Source organism: Pelodiscus sinensis, chromosome 11, assembly GCF_052426305.1.
Source record: "Pelodiscus sinensis isolate ZL-2025 chromosome 11, ASM5242630v1, whole genome shotgun sequence".
NCBI classification, from domain to species: Eukaryota; Metazoa; Chordata; order Testudines; family Trionychidae; genus Pelodiscus; species Pelodiscus sinensis.
In genome coordinates this window covers 26,399,943-26,420,255 of record NC_143062.1, presented here as the reverse complement: position 1 = coordinate 26,420,255, position 20,313 = coordinate 26,399,943, and the positions used below count along the sequence as shown (strand labels likewise).

General features: G+C 58.8%; 1 protein-coding gene across 1 annotated transcript in view; it reads right to left on the bottom strand.

Moving 5' to 3' along the window:
• Positions 1 to 20,313, bottom strand: part of COL7A1 (collagen type VII alpha 1 chain) — a 118,993-nt gene that overhangs the window by 49,891 nt on the left and 48,789 nt on the right. The window contains exons 44-73 of the mRNA XM_075938832.2: positions 20,076 to 20,111; positions 19,564 to 19,608; positions 19,080 to 19,115; positions 17,963 to 17,998; positions 17,522 to 17,554; positions 15,607 to 15,678; positions 14,957 to 15,016; positions 14,411 to 14,446; positions 13,955 to 14,035; positions 13,416 to 13,451; positions 12,071 to 12,115; positions 11,447 to 11,518; positions 11,317 to 11,361; positions 10,652 to 10,678; positions 10,518 to 10,562; positions 10,077 to 10,148; positions 9,570 to 9,605; positions 9,383 to 9,418; positions 8,415 to 8,495; positions 8,002 to 8,037; positions 7,477 to 7,548; positions 6,734 to 6,778; positions 6,133 to 6,168; positions 5,636 to 5,671; positions 4,775 to 4,870; positions 4,082 to 4,117; positions 3,264 to 3,299; positions 2,201 to 2,248; positions 1,914 to 1,949; positions 1,032 to 1,163 (exon numbers count right to left, since the gene is read on the bottom strand). Coding sequence (XP_075794947.2) covers positions 1,032 to 1,163; positions 1,914 to 1,949; positions 2,201 to 2,248; positions 3,264 to 3,299; positions 4,082 to 4,117; positions 4,775 to 4,870; positions 5,636 to 5,671; positions 6,133 to 6,168; positions 6,734 to 6,778; positions 7,477 to 7,548; positions 8,002 to 8,037; positions 8,415 to 8,495; positions 9,383 to 9,418; positions 9,570 to 9,605; positions 10,077 to 10,148; positions 10,518 to 10,562; positions 10,652 to 10,678; positions 11,317 to 11,361; positions 11,447 to 11,518; positions 12,071 to 12,115; positions 13,416 to 13,451; positions 13,955 to 14,035; positions 14,411 to 14,446; positions 14,957 to 15,016; positions 15,607 to 15,678; positions 17,522 to 17,554; positions 17,963 to 17,998; positions 19,080 to 19,115; positions 19,564 to 19,608; positions 20,076 to 20,111 — 1,539 coding nt within the window. The remainder of the gene's footprint in view (positions 1 to 1,031; positions 1,164 to 1,913; positions 1,950 to 2,200; positions 2,249 to 3,263; positions 3,300 to 4,081; positions 4,118 to 4,774; positions 4,871 to 5,635; positions 5,672 to 6,132; positions 6,169 to 6,733; positions 6,779 to 7,476; positions 7,549 to 8,001; positions 8,038 to 8,414; positions 8,496 to 9,382; positions 9,419 to 9,569; positions 9,606 to 10,076; positions 10,149 to 10,517; positions 10,563 to 10,651; positions 10,679 to 11,316; positions 11,362 to 11,446; positions 11,519 to 12,070; positions 12,116 to 13,415; positions 13,452 to 13,954; positions 14,036 to 14,410; positions 14,447 to 14,956; positions 15,017 to 15,606; positions 15,679 to 17,521; positions 17,555 to 17,962; positions 17,999 to 19,079; positions 19,116 to 19,563; positions 19,609 to 20,075; positions 20,112 to 20,313) is intronic.

Here is a 20,313-nt window from a genome sequence, read left to right as displayed (position 1 = left end):
GCCGGAGATAGGCAGCCCTCCTAAATCAGCCTCCCTACCTGCTCTGCCTCTGCACAGGCTGCAGCCATGTGCTCTGGAGCCTTGTAAGGATGTTAAGGACTAGTCAACTATCCGATACACAAATGCTTATTGGATAGTCAGCTGACTAGACAACTAGTCAATTCCCCCACTGACCCCGGGCTCCATGAAGGTGCTTCCGCTTTGAAAAGTCCCCTGCTTGGGGACTCTTGTACATTTCAAAGTAGACATGCCAAGTGCAGCCTGGAGTCAGCAGCACTTCCTGCTGGCTCTAGGCTGCACGCGGAGTTCTGTAGCCCACCGGGGGCTCTTGTACATTTCAAAGGAGGAATACAGGGGCTCTTATACATTTCAAAGGAGGAATACAGAAATGCCTATTGATTAGTCGATGGAAATGCCATCGACTACTTGACTAGAAAATTAACCGATATTTAACACCCTTAGCCCCTTGTGCTTCTTAGCTACCTGTTATTGAAGCAGGCAGCTACCATTGGCCGGTTTCCAGCCAAAAACTGGCCAATGGGATTGTGCTGGGTGGGAGCAGTTCCTAAAGCTTCCTCCCTCCCCTCCGGACTCACAGTTTTTAACGAAAAAACGCCCTGCATCTGCATTTCTAAACAGCATGCGGGTGGGTTGAGGCAAACGGGGAGCCTGCCTGGGGCTCCCCGCAGCATCCGTGGGCCCGATCTGGTGGCTTGGCGGGCTGGATTCGGCCCGTGGGCTGTATTTTGCCCAGGCCTGCCCCACCCTCATCCCTTCCGCCCAAGGCCCCACCCCTTCCAGGAGCCCAGTGAAGTGTGTCCTGAGTCCTGAAGACAGGGAACTCCAGCGCCATGTGTGAGAGAGTCCTGGAAAGAGGCTGAGGGAGTGGGGCCCACTGAGGGGTTGCCCTGAGCCTGGGCTAACAAGGACAGTGCTTTATTTCCTTGGGTGCTGGCTGAAGGATCCCTTGCCCCCAAGAGGAAGCAGAGAGGCCCTAGGGGAACCTGCCCATGTTGGTGAATCCACCTCACCTCTTTGCCTGGAGATCCCCTCTCCCCTGGGTCCCCGCTATCGCCCTTGGGGCCTCTCCAGCGGTCAGGGTAGGGCAGGAATGGATCAGTGCTCCCGTCAAAGGCTCCAGTGATCTCCCTGAGAGAGGAAATCTAAGAGAGAGAGAGGACAGTCATCACAAAAGTGGGCAAAGGAGAGACGTCTCCGATCCTGCTTTGGGGGAGGGTTAATCTAGCCAGGCCCTGAGCCCCCTGACAGAGGGATGACTGGGATAGTCCACAGAAACATTTCTAAATCCCACTCTCTGGTGGCACTAGAAAGGGACCCCAACGAAGACGGACAGACACGCTGGGAACCCATGACTTGCTGGGCGAGAACTGGCAATGCGGGAAGGTCAGTGGCAGGACAGAGAAACGTAGGTCTGACCTTCACACTCAGACCCGACACACATGGAAATGACCCCTTCGTAACATCCTGTAGCCATTGCCTACAACTGCCAAAAACCTTCCAGCAGCAGCGCTGCTGGGATTCCAGGGAGCTGCTGGCCAGAGCCTCTGGCCTTCCCCCCACTACCACATAGCCCAGTGGCAAGGGGACTCCATGTCTTCATCCCTCACCCCTCCCCAGGTGCATCAGCCAGGATCCTCGACCACACGCTCAATGGCTCTGGTTTCCCCCTCAGTAGTCTAACCACTGAGCCCTGGTCTCCTCCACCCAAGGGCCTATTAGCCAGGGCTCCGACATCCCCCTTATATCTCAGTCTCTCCTGGTTCCCCACCTACCCTAACCAGACTCCTACTGGTTTCTCAATGGCCAGGGAGAGTGTCCCACCACAAATCCCATTTCCCCTCCCCCTTTACAGATACCCCATGAGCAGAGCTGGCTGTTGCTTTGCTTTGTACCTTGATCCCATAGGATTCCAGGGCACGTTCAACATTCTAGAAGGGAAAGACAATGAGAACAATGGGGCATAAAATGGAACATACACCCTCACAGTCAAGATCACGGAAACATAACCTCCACCCTCTTCACCGCCAGCCTTGAGACCCCCCCCCCCCATGGCCTTAACCCTCGCCCCTCTCCTACCAGGGCTCAACTGGCTGCACCAGCAGATGCCCTGGTTATTTTGGGGATGTGAATAGCTCTCCCAGTCTGAGATTGGTGGGACTGGCCCCACACAGCGACTTACCGAGACTGTCCCGGGCTCACCACGCAGTCCAGGATCCCCTGGTCTGCCCTGGGCACCATGGGAAGAAGCAGAACACCAGATTAGCACAGTCCTACTCACTGACAGTGTCCCAGGGAAGGACACAGCAGTAACTGGGGGGCTGACATGGGGAAAGTAGGGGGAGAGAGAATTCTGCATCATCTGGAATGACGGGGCAGAGATCTCACTCACCAGTTAGTGGGATGCTGCTGCTCACAGGTCACTACTGTGCCCTCCCTGGGACTGTACCTCACACACAGACCCTGGACAACTGACTTTGTAACAGGGCCAGTCGCTTGCAATACCCTTCATACCCGGAAGCCAGCAAGACCTGCGGGCTGCAGCCAGTCTGCTAATTCTGCAGCAGTGTCACACAAGAAGGGAGCACTTTGCTGATCTACCCAAAGGACGGAATTAGCCAGAGGGAAGGCACAGTCGTGATGTCTCCCCCCGGGGCCCATGGGAGCCCCCTGCCCATTAGGTTAGCTATGTGGAGATCAACGTCCATTTTACACTGCCCCCATTTTCACTGGGCTGCAGGCATTTGTCTTAACGCAGAAACACCTCAGCGACGCCCCGCAGGAGGGGGCATGGAATTGTGGCACAGCCAGCGCTTCAGGTGGATTTTTCTGCTGGAATGATCAGTGGGGGAAGCGTTGTTATTACAACAGGCCCCATGGCATTCCAGAGTGGCCGCAGGCGTGAGGGGAGTGCAGCAGAGCTCCGTCAGGCTGGCACTGCAGCATCGGCTACGCATTCAGCTTCCAGGGCAAGCCAGAGGCTCCCCTGGCAATGAGAACGAAGGGAGCAGGGCACCGCCCTGCTGCAGGGGTGGACGTGGCAGGCCCAGAATCACAGAGAACAAGGGACCTGTTCTTCCTGCTCCCAAGTAGCAGCGACTGGCAAGGGTCTGTTTACTGGCAGGGTTAGGCCGCCGAGCCCCGGGTGCTGTGTTCAGAGGGGATGCCATGGGGCACTGCACGGAGGGGGGGCAGGGAGGAGGACTTAGCGCTGGCGGTTTGCCCAAGTCGTGCTGGGTACTCACCTGGTCTCCTTTGGATCCCGGCTCTCCTCGGTCACCCTGAACCAGAACAAGAGGAGTCAGGGTCCCCCCCAGTATTGCATGGGAGGGGAAAGCCCAGGCAGAGAGCTCATCCCTGCCTTACTTGGAGGAGCCCCCGCCTTCCCCAGGCTGAAGTGAGACAGCTAGGGGAGGGCCCCAGGGAGGAACAGTGCCATGGTGCTGGGGGAAGGGCAGACATATGACCCAGTGCTCCACCCCCAGCTAGCCCAGAACCCAGGCTCTCCAGCCTCAGAGAGCTTCTACCGGGAACCAAGCCTGGGCCAGACATAGATCAGAGCTGGGGACCCCCAATGGCCTACTGCAGAGCCTATGGCATCTCAGAGACCCCCTGCCTTTCACAGGTGGGCCCCACTGAGGACACACTTTAGTCCCTCCTGGTAGAGGCGGATATAGGGCAGGGCGAGCGGGGCGGCCACCCTGGGCCCCACGCTTCAAGAAGCCCCGCACATGTGTCGTGTCAAAGGGGGGGGCCCGTGAAATTGTGCTGCCCTGGGCCCCGCAAAATTGTCATCTGCCCCTGCCTCCTGGCACCCAGCTCCTCCAAAGAGGAGGCTCAGAAGAGGACATAAGCCATGCCCACCAGCTGGGCACAGCAGGGTGCAGAGCTCAGTGAATTCACAGGATTAACCCTTGAAGGCCCAGAGGTCTATGCCTGGGGCAACAAGCCAGCCCCTCTCCAAGTGGGGTCTGCCGGGACATGCTGCTCTCTGATCATTCAGCCAATGCACAACTTGCCACGGAGTTCTAGTGGCCTGGTCGGGGCTGGGGAAAACACTCACCTTTTGTCCAGCAGCCCCGGTGAGGCCTGGAGCACCCTGGAAGGTACAGAAGAAATGTGAGCAGACCCTGGACCCTGCGAGCCAGGGGAGAGAGCAGCTTCACTGCCAATGGGTGGGGTACAGGTACTCCCAGGCCTGGGGAGAGGAAGGAGAAGAGGCCACACACAGCTTGGGGCATCTGTGAGCACTGACCCTGGGAGGAAGAGTCCAGTTAAGCTGGGATATTTCTTCTGCCCCAGGGCCTGTCTCCAAGACACGGAGGGGCTGTATGGTCAGCAGTTCAGTCCCAAGTCCTGCAAGGAGCTAGGATCTGGAGAGGAACAGGATTTCCCCAGGGAATCAAAACGGGATCCAGGGTGTCCATGCCCTGGCACAGTGAGCCATTGCTCGGCTGTCCAGATCCTCTTGGCTCTGGGCTTGGCCAGGTCTGTATTCCTAACACAGCCATGGGCATGCCAACTAGTGGCCAGGGCAGGGTCTGGGAGACAGGAGTCCTAGGTTCTGAGCTTACCATGGTCTTGGGCCAGTTTCCTCTTCTTTCTGTCTCTCCACCCCCCCATCTGTACCCAGCATTGGTGCTCTCCCTGCCCCAGCTCCCAGGCAGGCTATGAGGAGTCAGTCCTGAATAATGGTGGGCACGGTGAGCCGTGCCATACAGCTAGTGTTAGAAGTATTACTCTGGAGGTTACGCACCTGACCTGGGATTCCAACCTGCCCAGGGACACCAGGAGGTCCCAAGGGGCCTGACGCACCACGATCCCCTCGCTCGCCCTTGGGGCCCTCTTGACCCTGTGAAAGAACAGACTCACCACCATTGGGTACTACTTGGTATCACCCCCAAATTCCCCACCCTCAACCCCTCCCAGCTGGCCGGGCCTACAGACAGGTCTGACAGCCAGACGCCTGCTGAAAGGCCTGCCACTGCCAAAGGGTGCCAGTGCCCTGGGGTGCCAGCAGAAGGCATGTGTCTCCCCCTGGCACTAGGTGGTACCACCTAAGAGCAGGTCAGCATCTTTTAGTGATGCTTATTGAAGCCCAAGAAACCACTAGGGCCTGTAAGCAATGGAGTCACGAAGGCCAAGACCACCAGCATCACATTAGCCAGAGTTGGGGCCCCCTCTACCCTTTTCAGCTGAGCCTGGCTTCTAAACTCAGGCCTCTGTGAGCCGGGAAGCACAGACCAGAGGGCACTGCCTGCACTCCCCTCCTCTGCCAGAGGGTAACAGGCCCTGGTGCACTGGAGAGAGAAGATGCACCGGATCACTACAGACCTCCCCTGCTTGCTTCTGGGCAGCAAGCTGGGAGACCCAACAGTTGCCTCCAGATTTGCTAGATGGGGCCTCTGCCACTGAAGCCACCCAGAGGGTGCAAGCTCCACCATGACGGACAACTGGAGAGAGGGGGCCTTAGTGCCTGCGTAGGCAGCACATGGGAGAGTGACCCGTGGAGCCACCAAACAGACAGACCCTGTGCCAACCCCAAGGCTGGGAGGGAATTAGTGACCGAGGTAAATCCAGGGCGGGTGGGGGAAAGGGGTGAATCACAGGTACTTACGTCTCTGCCAGGGGCTCCAGCTTCTCCTTTGTCCCCCTAATGAGGAAAAGCCAAGAGAAAATGGCGACCTTACAGCTCATTCCACTTCCAAATGACACAGCCTGGGGACTCGGGCAGGGCACAGCAAATGTGGCCCCCTGCCCTGCCCCCAATGGGGTAGGAACCTTCACCCAAGAGCCTGGCTCTGTCTTCTCAATGGCACCTTTCCTAGAGCCAGCAAGAGCTGGGGCTGCAGTAACACCAGGCCCAACCTCACCACCCCGTCCTGCTGGGTGAGCAGAGCTGGAGCAGCCAGGAGCTGCACACTGGCACCAGGAGGCAGCTCCCGCTCCCACAGGAAGCGCATGGTGAGAGGTGCCAGGCAGACACAATGGAGCGGTATCTGTAAGCAGCACAGGAGTCTGTCCCCAGGGGTTCCCTGTCTGATAGGCTGCTCACAGACCTGGCTAGCAAAGGGAGCTGTCTAGCCTGGGGTGAGGGGCCCTTTATTTCGTTACCTTCCTCCCATCTTCTCCTGGGATCCCATCTTCTCCCTAGGAGGATAGAAACCAATAGTCAAAGCCCGGTTCCACACAGGCCCCACACACTAGGGGCTGGACACTGAGCAGGTGGTGGGAGAAATCCTAGGTCAGACCGGCACCTCCATGCCGGGAAGCACAATTCATCCCCTGGGTCACCCAGCTCTCCTGACATCTACCACACAGCCCTTAGATGAGGCAGGGAGCCAGGCTCCTGCAGGGTTAGTGAGGCTTTGGGACAGCAGGCAGGCCCTGGTGGTTACCATGGTACACTGGGGTTCCTCACGTGGGGAGCCGCACTTGGGAAGTCCTTTGCTAAGCCCCTGTGACAGCCCATCGGTGGAAGGCCCTGGCACACTGAGGGCTTGCCCATGGAGGGGGGACAGCAGAGTCTGCCCATGCTCGGGGGCCTTCTGCCTGCATTCAGTACAGTGTCAGGGACCCTACATTGTCACTGGCAGTCACATTGCCAGGGCAGCTCCCTCTCGCCCAGGCAGCTCCGTGCAAGTCAGGCCTAGAGACCCTGCCCGCCAGAGCCCGGAGCTGCCTTTCTCCAGCAGGGACTGGCTCCCTTACTCACATTCTTCCCATTCGGGCCGGGTTTGCCATCATCTCCAGGTTTTCCCTGGAAGGAAGCAAAGGCTGTTAGCAGCGTGAGGGGCCCTCCAAGCACCTAAGACAGCAGCAAGTCTCTCCTAGGCTCACTACGACCGCCAGGGTGGCTGGAGCCTGATGCTGTAGTACCACCCGGCAGCAGCTCCTAGAGGAGGCAGGGTCAGGACACCTGCCCCGTCAGGAAGCCGTGCCCAGAGAGTGATTAGCTGAGGCACGACAGTCAACAGCAGCAGGCAGATGCCTGCAGGGTAAGACTGAAGGGTAACAGGAAAGGTCAAGACACCAAACAAGGAGCCAAATGGAGCTGCTGACATCTGAGGGCTGCCCTAAACCTGCCTGGGACATCAGGAAATGTTGGGGGAGTAGCCGCAGGCCTGAGTATGTCTCACATCAGACTTGGGTCAGGCTGTTCTGGGCAAAAGGATGAGCCAAAGGGGCAGCATGAGTCCTGGGAAGAGGCCTCCCAGAGCACGTGGAATGTGGCGAGGGGCAGGGTCATATCCCACAGAGCAGGCACATATGGGTGAGTGGGGACTGTGGACAGGAGGCAGCCAGAAAACAGGAGTGACCTCATAAGGAAGCGCCTGGTAAGGGGGCAAGGCAGGGTGTGGGGTATCTGGGGCCCTGCCAGAGCAGGGGGAGGTGCCAGAGGAGGTGCTAGAGAACAGTCATCAGGGATGGCCAACAACAATCAACCAAACTACTTACAGTCAAGCCTAGTGGTCCGGGGGGGCCGACAGCTCCTGGGGGGCCTTGCTCCCCTCGTAAGCCTGGCAGTCCCTGCAACAATAGAAGATCAGGTGAGAGGCACATCCCAGCTGGGTCACACCATGCTCCACCTCCTCACAGCTGATACGAGAGGCAGCCGCTCACCAAGGAAGGGAGAGGAGGACCGGTGACTGCAGGGGTAGGCAGTGCCCTTGGGCCAGGGACTCTCCAGGCTCAGCTGGCTCCCGGGGCAGCTCCACCATGCTCAGGATTTGACCACACAGCTCAGGCCTGGGGCTCTGAGGGTAAAGCCTCAGTGGAGGGTCAGGGGAAGCCTATGGGGATGGACAGACCCTGTGATAGGAAGGTGGGGCACAGAGCTAGCTGAACCAGTGCGTTGCTGCGGTGATTCCTGAGCCCATTGCTGCAGCCTTATTCAGATACTGCCCCAGAGAAAGGGGGGAGCAGATAAGCTCCCTGCCTCGTGCCACCAACACCCCTCAGGATCAGGGGCTCTGTACTTACATCTCGTCCAGGGTCACCCTGCTTGCCTTGGTCACCCTAGAAAAACAATAGGACAGGCCATTATCAGTGGGGCTGAGCTCAGGCCTGATGCTGGGGCCTGGCCTCCCCGGTTAAGGTGCTGCCCTGGGGGTTCCAGAGAGGCCTGGCTCGCCTCACAGCATGAAAGCAGGAGAGGTCACCACCACGCAGGCACTTCGGCTACGAGGGTCTCTAGGCTCCCTGGAAGGGAGCAGTACCCAGCCAGGGAAAGTCAGCAGCACTCCTTGGCTAGCCTGGGAGCGGGCACTGAGGGGCACAGACAGGAAGGAGCACAGAGCACTGCACAGCTCAGGGACACAGAGCCTCCCCCATAGCCCTCCGAGGGGCAGCCTCATGCAAGGGGGATGGGATTCCCCCAGCCAGGCCACACTTACTCTTTGCCCTGTGGGGCCCATTTGCCCAGGTTTGCCGTCCAATCCGTTCCGGCCATCCAGCCCCGGAGGGCCTCGGTCCCCCTGAAAGAGAGCCAGGCAGTGAAGGCTTCGCACCGCGGCTCCCCCATTCCAACCTCCTCCGAGAGCCCACCAGCGGGGCAGGCAGCAGCGTGAGCGGGGGAATGGAGGGTGCACACTGGAAGCGGTGGCAATAAGGACCCTGTCAGTGATGGGTCAGGGCATCTCAGGGTGGCAGGACCCCAGGCAGATCCCTCCTCAGCCCAGCTCCTCCCCTTTTGGTATTTTCCATACCACGTAAAGGGACGCATGCTAGTGGGTGGGAACATGCATGGCCATGCCTGTGACTGACACGGTACCAGGGCTACAGTCAATTCCCCATCTGCCTGGGACTCCTCCCTGAGCAAACATGGCAACACTTGGCTGCTGCCCAGGAATGGGACAAACCCCCTTCACCCCCACCTGCCTTGGCTCCCAGGCCACTTCACCAGCCAGCCCTCCATGCAACGTGGCTGCTGGACTGGCAGTGCTGTCCCCCAGCCCCCACCTGGGCTCTGCGCCCTCCCTGCAGCCTCTGAGCCAATCCAGTCCCCGAATCCTTGTGCTCTGCTTTCCAGACCACTCTTCTCCCCAGCCTGGGGCTCTCACTCTCCTGCAACGCGATGCAGGCCAGTCCCTGGGCACTTGGACTGTAGGCCCCACTCTGCCCCATGCAGATGGACATGTTGCACTCTGGACCCCTCTCTTGGGACTGTGGGCACAGGGAATGTATCCCTCCTCCCCCACGAACAAGGCAAAGAGGCCTTGCCCACTGTTGAGAGCTCCACTTACAGAAATGGTACGATCCAAGGACTTCCCCCCCCCCCCCAAGTCACCCCAATACACCCTCCTGCCCACCCCATGCTGGGCACAGGAAGACCTGGCATCTCACATGGAACCAAGGCTTTTACCTTCTCTCCCGATGGGCCTCGGTCCCCAGGGTCACCCTGCAGGGTATGAAACAGAAAAGAACGTGGCTGGTCACAGAGCAAGGGGCAGAGCCGGCCAAAGCTCCTTGGCACTTGTGGGGGAGGAGGAGGGGGGAGAAAGTGCTGAATCCCTCTGGAACAACAGAAAGGAAAAGAAATGGGAACTCACCCGAGCTCCAGGGGGGCCTCTGGGGCCTTCGATCCCCTGCAAAAGAAAGGAGACAGTTCTGCTATGGGAGTGTCAGGAGGAGATGGCTGGGGCCCACTTTCCGCCATCACTCATCACCCTGCCCTGCCTCACGGAGACACCCAAGACACAAACCAGTTCCCTGTGTGAGCTCTCCCCACACGGGCACCACCCCCAGCCATGGGACACCCTGCTTCTGTGCCCCATGCTCCAAACACAGCCCGATGGGCCTCTCCCCACACTAGACACCTCTCCCAATGCAGCCTCCCTGAGTCCCCACACTCACTGCTCCCCTGGCAGGCACATCCCTTCCCCCACTCCCAAGGTGGGAATCCTTTGCCTGTGGGACGGCCGCCCTTGTGTGCTCCCAGGAACCACACCCAGCCTCCAGTGCCTTCCGACACGCCCTCCCTTAGAGCTTGGCTTGTAGGGGCTTTCGCGTCTAAGCCACACCTCCCACGTCAGACACACCCATGCCCTGGCACCTACCCTCTCTCCAGGTAACCCAGCCTCGCCCTTTGTGCCCTTCATCCCGTCTTCTCCGGGATCCCCCGGATCCCCCTGAAATGGAAACAGCCAGTCAGAGCAGATTCCAGAGTTTGCTGGCCAGTGGACCTGCAGTGGCTGCTCCCACACTCTCCTGTATCCTCCTCCAGGTGCATGCCAGGAGCTAAGCCCAGGTGCACGTGCCCCTTCCAGGTGGCGGAGGGGAGGGGGGAGCAGTTCTGTCCCAGGACAATCTCTCTGCAGAGCAGGCATGGTCCATACTGCAGAGTCCTAAGTGGTACCAGAGCAGGCAGAGCGCTAGGCAACAGCCCAGCCTGAGGCCCCCAGCAGGGCTGCCCCACTCCTGCAGAGAGGGGCGGCTCCACAGCTCCCACCCCATGGCAGCCCCCATGAGGCAAGGAGGAGCCCCAAGGGCAGTATTACCTTCTCGCCTTTCTCTCCTATTCCTCCTCCAGCTCCCGAATCAACCTGTGGGGCAGAGAGAGGGGTCAGATGCTCCAGGGCCCAGGGCACAAACCCAGCACAAGCAAGGTGGGGCAAAGAAACGCTGAGCTTACAATTCGTCCTGGGGGTCCAGCCGGCCCCTGAGGAGAAGGAGAGAGAGCCCAGCATTAATGGAGGCCTGCAGAAGCTCTGCACAGATGCAGCCTGAGACACAGCAGCATCTCTGGAGGGGTGAGGGAGGGAGGAAGCCCCCTAAGCAAGCATGGTTGGGCTCCAAACCTCCTTAGACATACTGCAGACAGACTGCATGCTGTGCTCCACCCGGCACAGAACCCGGGCGTTCCCGTAGCCAGCTGACACTGCCAGCTAGAGACTGGGCGAGACATCAGGTTTAGCAAGGCCCAGAAGGGAAAGATCATCAAACCCAGTCACCAGGGCCTGAGCTTAGATACTTGGGCAGGGTGAGGGCGAGCAGGACACGCCCAGGCACCGGTAGCACCACAAAGGCCGGGGCAGATCAGCACAAGTACAGGTAAACCTGTGTCTAGATGATGAGTGTGCAACAGGAGCCGGGGAGTGTGCAGAGTGTACAACAGACACCCTGACCTTCCCCTACATGCCTGGATTTCTATTGCACGTGGGTCCTGGTGGTGCCCCATGCCCTGATGAAGCCCTGGGCGTGACATTGGGGAGCCCAGCCTCACCATACTACAGTGCCCCCAGGAGAAAGGTCTGGCTGGGGGTGTAAAGCGGAGCCAAAGCGGGTAAATTTACTCACCGGTTCCCCACGGTCACCCTTAGCCCCTGGCACTCCAGGGCTGCCCTGCCAAGAGAGAAGGGACACAGTGAAGGGAGGGGTCAGGCAGCTGGCTGCTGGAGAAGGGGCTGGCTGCAAGTCGGTCACCTACATTTCTGCCATCTTCGCCTGGGTCTCCCTGGTCACCCTTCTCCCCGGGGAGGCCACGGTTTCCTGGTAGGCCCTGGTGGAGAAACAGCAGGTGAGGCAGCCGGCCCACAGCACTATGGTGTCCCCTGTGCTGGTGTGAGCACAGGCGGGAGCCCAGACCCAAGGAAAAGGGCTGGGGAGGAGCTGGAGCACACAGCTCTGAGTGGTTATAGAGCAGAGGCCAGGCCGAGGCCCCTTAGACACGCAGTGATGGTGCTGTGCAGTTACAACAGCTGGAATTCACCCCGGGACAGGGGCAAGGGACAGTCGCCCTTCAAATCCCACAGTAACATCCTTCCCCCCAGACTCTGCCTTCTGGGGATCGCCCCAATTGGTCTGTCTCCTGCTCTCACCCCAGGCAGCACACAAGGCTCAGCTGGGCCCATTCTACAGCTCCCCCACACATGAGCTCAGGGGAGCACAACAGCACAGAGTCCTATAGAGGGGCAACACTTTGTCCCATCCCCACGTCCCTACTCGATCTCAGCAAACCCGGCTGCCTGTGCATTCCATATGCAGCCTGTCCTGTGATCTCCCCCACGCCCTGCCATCCCACCGGATACAGCCCTCCCACCCCCTCACTTACCCGGGGGCCCCTGTCTCCAGGTTTGCCAGGCTGCCCCGACTCTCCCTGAGGAGGAAAGAGGGAAGTAAAGGCATGTCTACACTGCAGGACAAAAATCAAATTAAGATACGTAACTTCAGCTATGTTGACTGAGTAGCAGAAGTTGAAATAGCTTAATTCGGCTTTTGGCGCTGTCTACACAGCAGGAAGTCAAAGGAAGAACACTCCTCCTTCGACTTCCCTCACTCCTCATGAAATGGGGGTTACAGGAGTCAGAGTAAGAAGTCTTCCATCTCAAAATAATTTCAAATTAACAGCTTGCTGTGTAGACGCACATATCATCAGTTATTTCGAAATAATGCTGCAGGGTAGACGTGCCCTAAGAGAATAGCAGGAGACGCCAAGTGTGGCCATGTAAAGCTACGGCCTTTTTCTGTCACCATATTGCAAGGCCTGTAAACATATTGTAAGGCCTAAAGCCCAAGGCCGTTGGCTGCATCCACATTGAAAGAGCAACAGCCATTAGCTGAGAAGTAGAGAGCCACGCCCTCACATTCTGTCTAAAGTACACGGAAATAGTGTAATGTCAGGCTGTTAAGGAGACGCGCACTCGTAAGGGCACTAAATATCACCAGATAAAGAAATAGCTCTTCAAGATGGTTAAAGACAGTTTGACAGCATTCTGTCTGGCAAGAAACTACTCATCAGTGGTTGCCATTGTGAAATCCTCATGTCTTTATTGTTCTGTTATCATGGTCCCCACTTCCCTTTTGTTTGTCTGGCTCTTTAATTGCTACTGGCTGCTGTATAATTAATTTTGCTAGGTGTAAATCAATTACAGTGGTGAGATATAATTGGTTAGAGAATTACGTTCCAATATGCTTAGGATTGGTGAGTCAAATTTTAGTAGAATAATTGGTTAAGACATAGCTAAACAGGACTCGAGTTTCACTGTGCAAAGGAAGTTCTTTGGTAACCAGCTCCAGGACACAGCTCCAAGATCCAAGCTGTCAGACCTCAACCCTGCGCCAATCACACTGTGCAAAAACCGGAGCCCCCCAGATGGACCTGGTCTGACCGTCAAGGAAAGTTCAACTGTCTTATTGGGGGGGGGGTGAGCATTGCATGTGTAGCGCATGCATTCTGGGCTTGGGGATTGTTAATAAAGAGAGGTTAAATAGGATATTACGGTGTAAAGCTCTTTCACTGGTAAAAGACCCTGCACACCTGTGGAGTGAAAAAGTTACGCCTGAGCCCTAGGAACGGCTCAGAGAACCCTAGAGTCTGTAAAGTGACAGAGAATTTTGCAAAGGGAACAGCCAAGCCAGGGAGGAGAACTGCTACAACGTAACAGACAATCACTTACCGGGGCTCCCTCGTCCCCTTTCTCACCACGTTCACCCTGCAGCACACATGAGCCAGGCACAGAGGAGAAAAGAGTCACCAGTTACCTTCTCTGACCAACAAAACCCAGACACAGCCGCTCAGTGCAAACTCAGCACCCTAAATACCTCCACTCCACTCAGCCCCCAACCCCTGCCTGAACACACTTCCTGTCTACCCAGCCCCCATCACCTCCTTGAACACACCTCCAGTCTACCCAGCCCTTGCCACCCTCCTGAACACACCTCCGCTCAGTACACCCCCTAGGAACACACCTTCATTGCACACAGCCCCCTCAAGTACCTCTTGGACCCCCTATCAAAAATTGCCTGTTGATGTTGTCATGACAATCTGGCACAGGGTCTCCATGAAAACCCCACAGTGTTGTAAAATCACCATGGCCAGAAACAGGCTCTCCACCAGCAGGAACTGTCCGAGGCAACAGCCAGAACTGTAGGCCCAAGAGCGCTGCCTGCCTGCCCATGAGCACCCTGCCAAGCACCCAGGACACTGCAACGTTACCTCCTTCCCTCGCAGGCCCATCTGCCCTGGAGCTCCGGGTCTCCCCAGCTCCCCCTTCTCACCAGGCTCCCCTGGGTCACCCTAGGCAAGAGAAAAAGCACAGCAGGGAGAGGAGAGGGTGAGTCAGTGAACAGCCAGCTGGTTACAACCCAGCCCCTGTAGAACAAGAGCAGCACCCCAAATCGACCCCCCCAGCAACCAGTGAGTCCCCCCACCCTGCCACATAAACAGCAAATGCCAAGGGGGGCCTCTCCTCCCCCTCACACAACACAGCACCCACAGGTGCAGGGCAGGAGGCCCCCCCACAACAAAGCACCCATGCAAATGGCGCAATAAGAAAAGGGACCCCTCTCCACACATATTGAGGAGCCCAGTGCACACATACAACACGGCCCCCAGGGCAGCCAGGCAGGGGAGCCCCTCCCTACACCCCTCTTCACCCCAAAGAGCCATTACCTTGGGGCCACTCTTGCCCGCGAGGCCAACAATCCCCTGGTTGTCCAGAAAGAGAGAGGTTGTTATTGGTGAGCTGGTTCCCTGCAGAGTCTGTGCTACCCCCACTGGACATGGTCTCAGGGGAGGCTGCGGGACATGGAGCAGCCTTGGGGACTGCTCGTGGGCTGAAGCAGCTCCAGGACCCCTCCAGGAAGATGCTGGATGGGGCCCTTTCTTGCACAGGTGTGAACTCCTCCACCCTGAGAATAGGTGAGTTCCCCCATTGCCCCGTGCAGAGATGGGCTCACATATGCCACTTTCATATTTACCACTGGCTCGCCGGCCCTTCACCCACCACTATGAGGGAGAGAGGGGCACAGCCCCGGGCTGATCGGTGCCACCCCCGTAAACCTGGCCCAAAGGGCAGAACTGAGCAATCCCCAGGGACGTAACCCCCGGGACAGAGATGAGTGGGAGCCCAGCCCCATGGCCCTGAAGACACCTGGGCTAGACGCTGGGCACAGCCAGCTGGGGGATGCAGCCACAAGGTAGGCAGGCAAGACTCACCCTCTCGCCCTGCTCTCCTTTGGGGCCGGGTGGCCCAGGGACACTCACTCCAGGGGCACCCTGTGACAAAAAGAAAAGCAGGTCAGAGTGAGGAGGGCAGGACAAGCCCTTTCCAGGCTGCTCCCCGGCCATGCTGTGGTTCTCGCTGCCTGCCCCAGCACAGTTACACCGGGACGGGGAGGAGAGTGGCTCTGGCCTGCATGGGGAGAGACAGATTCCATCTCCCAGCGCAGGGAGCCACACGGGTGCATCGGGAGGAGGGAGCCCCAAGCACAGGCCCAGCTTTCAGAGTCACTCCTGAAGAGCCCCCACGCCATGGTGCACTGAGGGGCTGGCTCACCCAGAGCAGCCGTTGAGCTGGAGACTGTCCAGGATCTCACAGCTCCGGAGGCAGAGACCCTCTCTCCTACCCAGCTACAAGAGCCTTGTCCCAGAGCAACTGACCCTCTCCAGTGCCAAGAGCTGCTCTGGTCTCCGCTCCCAGCAGCGTCCCTACCCCCCGAGCAGGCTACGAGGTGGCCCTGAGTCCTGGCCTCAGAGGGGACAGGAGATGGCTTTACAATTGGCCCCTGCTGAGCTCCCTGCCTGTCAGAGCTCCTGGCTGCACCGGGACCCAGCGCGATGCCTCCAATGGCCCGAATCATACTCACGCGGTCTCCTTTATTTCCCGCCTCTCCCCTGGGACCGGGGGCCCCCTCTGCTCCTGCCGGGCCTCTGTCACCCTGAATGAAAGAAACACCATTAGCCAGGCAGAGCGGATTCCCTCGGGATCCCAACTCGGGCCTTTCCCCTCGTGGGCGAGACAGAGCTGCTCCCTTGCTTCCCAGGGCTGGGGATGGGATGACGCTGAAAGGAGCCAGTTGGACGGGCCAGTGACATGGAGCCAGGAGCGGTGGGGTTGGAAGGAACGTGCCTGGGGTGCTGACAGAGCCAAGTTCCCACGCTGCTCCCAGCAAAGCCAAAGGCCCCTGCTCCTGCGTGTGGGGGCTCCGGCCTGTTTGGTCCTGGATTTTGTGACAAGAAATAGATTTCCAGCCCTCCCAGGCACAGAGAGCCTCCCAGTCCTGAGTGGCACTGACCACTGCCTGGGCCTGCAGTGAGCCTGCCCCCGAGGGGTGGGCTCCCCTGCCCATCCCACTGCAGCAGCAAGTCATGTGAGCACCAACTTCAACTCTTTCACGGCTGGGCTGCTCGTTTTAGCAGACAAAAGGGGACGGGAGTGGGAATGAGGCCCTGAGGCCTGGGAGTTGCCGCAGAGAAGGCAAGGCAAGGCAGGGGGAACACGGGAGACACTGAACGGAGAGAGAGATGGAGGAGAACACAGGGTCTAAGGGAGGCGTGTTCTCTCCCCAGCTATCAGACAGATCAGATAATGGACTAAGGATGTTAAATTGTGGCTATTTATATTGACTGCATGATTAGTCAATAAGGGCCGCTCTGCAGAGCCGCAGCAAGGTTAGCAGTCCTGGCTCGCGCTGGCTCCGAGACCCATTTAAAATGCAGAGGCACAGCATCCCGGACCAGCGCGAGCCAGGACTCCTCGGTCCTGGCTTATGCCAAGTGCAGCAAGCCCTCTTCATGGTGGCTATAGCCTGGGGCTGCTGCGGGACCAGCCCCTGCATGTAGCCAGCCCCAGCCACCATGAATAGGGGCTGCTCGGCAGCAGCAGCCCCTGCCCGCAGGGGGGTCCAGCTCCCCCTGGGACTCCCGCAGACAGGGGCTGCTGCTGGAGTAGCCTCCCCTATCACCCTCTTCTCATCCAGAGGCAGCAGTGGGTGTGTGTGTGGAAAGCACGTAGTTGACTACTGGCTAACATCCCTATGGCGGGCTGCCTTAAGCTCTCCCCTCAACCTGTGGGCATCCCCTGTGTGTTGTGGGCATGCACCATCCTAATCAGAAACCCTGGCCCATGGAGCAGAATCAACATGCAGCTGTGCCCTCTGTGGCGGCCCGTCGGGCACCCCCCAATCCTGCACCCTGTCTGCAGCAACATGAGACTCCGCCAACCAGTAGTATAGAAAGGGTTTATTGCTCCTCCAGGATACAGCACAGCACAGACGTGATGTGGTTTCAGGAGTCAAGGCCAGGATGCCTCAGACCCCTTGGATTAGGGGGTCCATTGTCATCACTAGACCCTCAGCTAAGGCTGCTTCCTTCATGTTTCCCAGCCAGCAACTGCCCCTTCCCCCCGAAACCTGGTGTCGGTCTCAGCCTCTCTCCCTTTGTCTCTCCCTCTGGGAATCCCGTTATCTCCTCAGGCTGAGCCTAGGTGTCTGGGTTAATACACATTTGGGTGAGTCGGTGGGAATCACACATAGCAGCGCAAGGGGACCCCCCAGGTTACAGAGCAGCCACATCCTTCCTCCAAGATCTCTTGCCAGCCCTACCTACTTCCTGGGTCACATCAGCCACCGTCACACCGCAGGCCCATGCCCCGTGGCTGCCCTCTGCCCTAACACACAGGGCCACTGGTCAGGTGCATCTTGCAAACTATAGGTGTGCAAAAGTAGCCAGGCCCCGCACATGCCACCACCCCTAGCTGGGCACAGGGCCATTTTCAGTTACCTTCTCTCCTTTGACTCCAGAGACACTGGAAGCCTGGAGGAGAAACACAAGGAGAGAAACCAGTGAAACCTGTGCACCGCTCCCCACAGGCTAGGTCACCCGGAGAGAGCCCTGCCTTCTTCCATGGGAACTGCTACTTCTTGCAGCCACCCAGGGAGCACGTCCCCTTGGCCCCCCGTATCCCCAGACAGCCTTCGGCCCATCACTGGCAGAGGGCAGCACTGAAGGCTGATGGCAACAGAACCCCAATGGCTGGGGAGGGTGCGGGAGGATCCTACTCCCTGCAGTGACTTATCTCTGCACCAATCTTCCTGCCAGCACCAAAGCTGGGGCTCTTTCCTGCCCCTTGGAGAGTCAGTTCCCACCCTGGGTGCTAGGAGCCCCATAACACCCTGGCCCTAGGGAATGCAGTTCCTGCCTGGCAGACAGGAGGCCACTTACCGACTTTCCAGGTTCCCCAGGAGCACCTTGATCCCCCTGTGGGAGAGAACAACAAAGGCCAGGGGTCAGCCACCCCACCCAGGGGGCACAGCCTTCTCCAGAGCCCTGGGAGCGTGGGAAAGGCATCAGGGAGCCCCACGTGCTGAGGGTTTCTCAGGACGAGGCGGCCCTCAAAGGAAATCAAACTTCTTTCAGCTTCTCTGCCAGCGTGGCTCATTCCTGCTGGTGAGCGCACCAGCCTCTGCTCCTGGCTGAGTGCTGCAGGCCACACTTCCCATTGGGCAGCAAGGGACCCAGCTGCCAGTGTTTGGGCATTACCATCACAAGGAGATTCCCAAGGGGTGTGGCAACAGCCTGGAGGGCTGCGTTATTGATCCCTCTCCCCCAAGGGCACAAAGACTTTAACATACAGATCCAAAGAGCACAAGGATTCCCCTTCCCCTGCAGCGCTGGGAACCCAGGCCCACGGGCCCCGCGGTGCCGGAGTCCCAGGCAGTGACACTGGCTAGCAGAGTGCTACTGTCCCAGAGGAGTGGCAGAGCACCAATGGTCCCATTCTTTGTGCCCAGTGAGCGCAGGCGGCACAAGGCACACAGGGAAGACCCCTGCTCTAGAAAGAGCCACCCGGGGAATATTATTTTTCCTAGGAGCTCCTCCTAGATCCAACAGCCCAGCCCACCAGCAGAGATTCCCAGCACTTCTCTCTGAGAGGCCTAGAGCCTTGACTCCTCCTCCAGTGCTCACTCAGCCCCCCGACACCCACCACAGGTCAGTGATGAATGCAGAGGGGCAGCAGGGTAGTAGCTGACCCCTTGTCTGTTGCCTTAAGGACAATGACTGTATTTTCTACATTTAGGCCCAGGGTTTCTGGCCCCGAGGCCCAGACCTGCGGGAGGGACATTGACCATGTCAGCACTAGGGAGGCACAGGCCCAGAGAAGACACAGAGGAAAGAACTCTGCGAGGTAGGAGCGCTGGTGGGAGATGGGGGGAAATGAGTGCAGTGGGCATGATCATCTCTCACTCCCCGGATGCCCCACAAATGCTCGGCTCAGCCCGAGAGCCGGCTGAGGGCCCAGCAAGCAGGCAGGACACAGGCTATACCGAAGGGTCCCTACCTTCTCCCCTCGTGGGCCGGCCGGTCCTGGCAATCCCTGTTGGGATTAGAGAGACAAGAGAACCCATGAGAGAACTGGTGGTGCCCTCCTCTGTCCATGCAGAGAGTGCCAGCCCCCACACAGACTCACGCCCCAGGCCAAAGCCAGACTGCCCAGGAACCCTGGATGGGGATTCCAGGCCAGTTCCTGCTGGGGCTCGTTGCTTAGGAGCTGAAGGGAGGATTCCCACCCACCAAACTCTCTCTCTGACTCAACAGGACAGTTACAGGAGGTTCCCACAGTCATTTCTGGCCCTTTATCGCCTCCATGCATCCCTTGGGCCTGGCAAGCTCCACGGAGGGGCAGAGAGAAGAACGCTGTGCTGGGTCAGCAGGGGGCGCTGCAGCAGGCTTCTCGGAACCGGAGCACGCCTGCCTGGCTCTTCAGCGGTGTGGGGCTGGCACTACCACGTTTCACCTGGGCTCGGTGGGTCTCCCACACTCACCTCTCTGCCTGTTGGGCCCAGGCGGCCTGGGGCTCCCAGCTCCCCCTGAAACAGGAGAGAAGGTGTGAGAGGAAGCAGGACGGGCTCAGTGCACACTTGAGGAAGGACCGACGCACCCGCACAGCCCAACCGGAGCCAGCCTGCTCCGAGGGCAATCGCCTTGCTCAGCCTCCCCCACCTCCCCTAGGTCTCTGCCCCAGCCCCAGCCATTCCTGGGCTGGGATCACATGCACTGCTCGATCTAAGTCCCTGGCAGCACTCAGGAGCTGCAGCTCGTGGGGGAGTTTGGGGGAAGGGAACTCTATCGGTTGTGCAAAAGCGCCGGGGAAGCATAGAGAGCAAGGGCAAGGGCCCACTGCATTGGCCCAACAGAAGAGCCGCCGCCCCAACCAGATGCTGTCTCTCATATGCCGATCAGGGCCACAAGGCTGACCCCACTTCCCTGGCCAGGGCCGTTCTGCCTACTATCCAGTCCCCAGCAATCACGAGCCCTTAGCTGTGAGCCAACCGACCTTCTGCCCTTCCGGCCCAGGGGGTCCGCGATCGCCCTGCAGAGGAAACAGAAACAAGAAAGGGCATTTCAGCTGGGCTCACGCTTGCCGGGGCCCCTTGGATAACCCTGCCTGCTGCAGAGCTCCCCAGCAGCCGAATGGGCATCCGCTTTGGAGTCCCAGTCAAAACAGACTAGGGCAGAGCATCTACCTCCTATAGAGCCCCCTGCAGGGATTCTATGCTACAGGGCCATAGCCC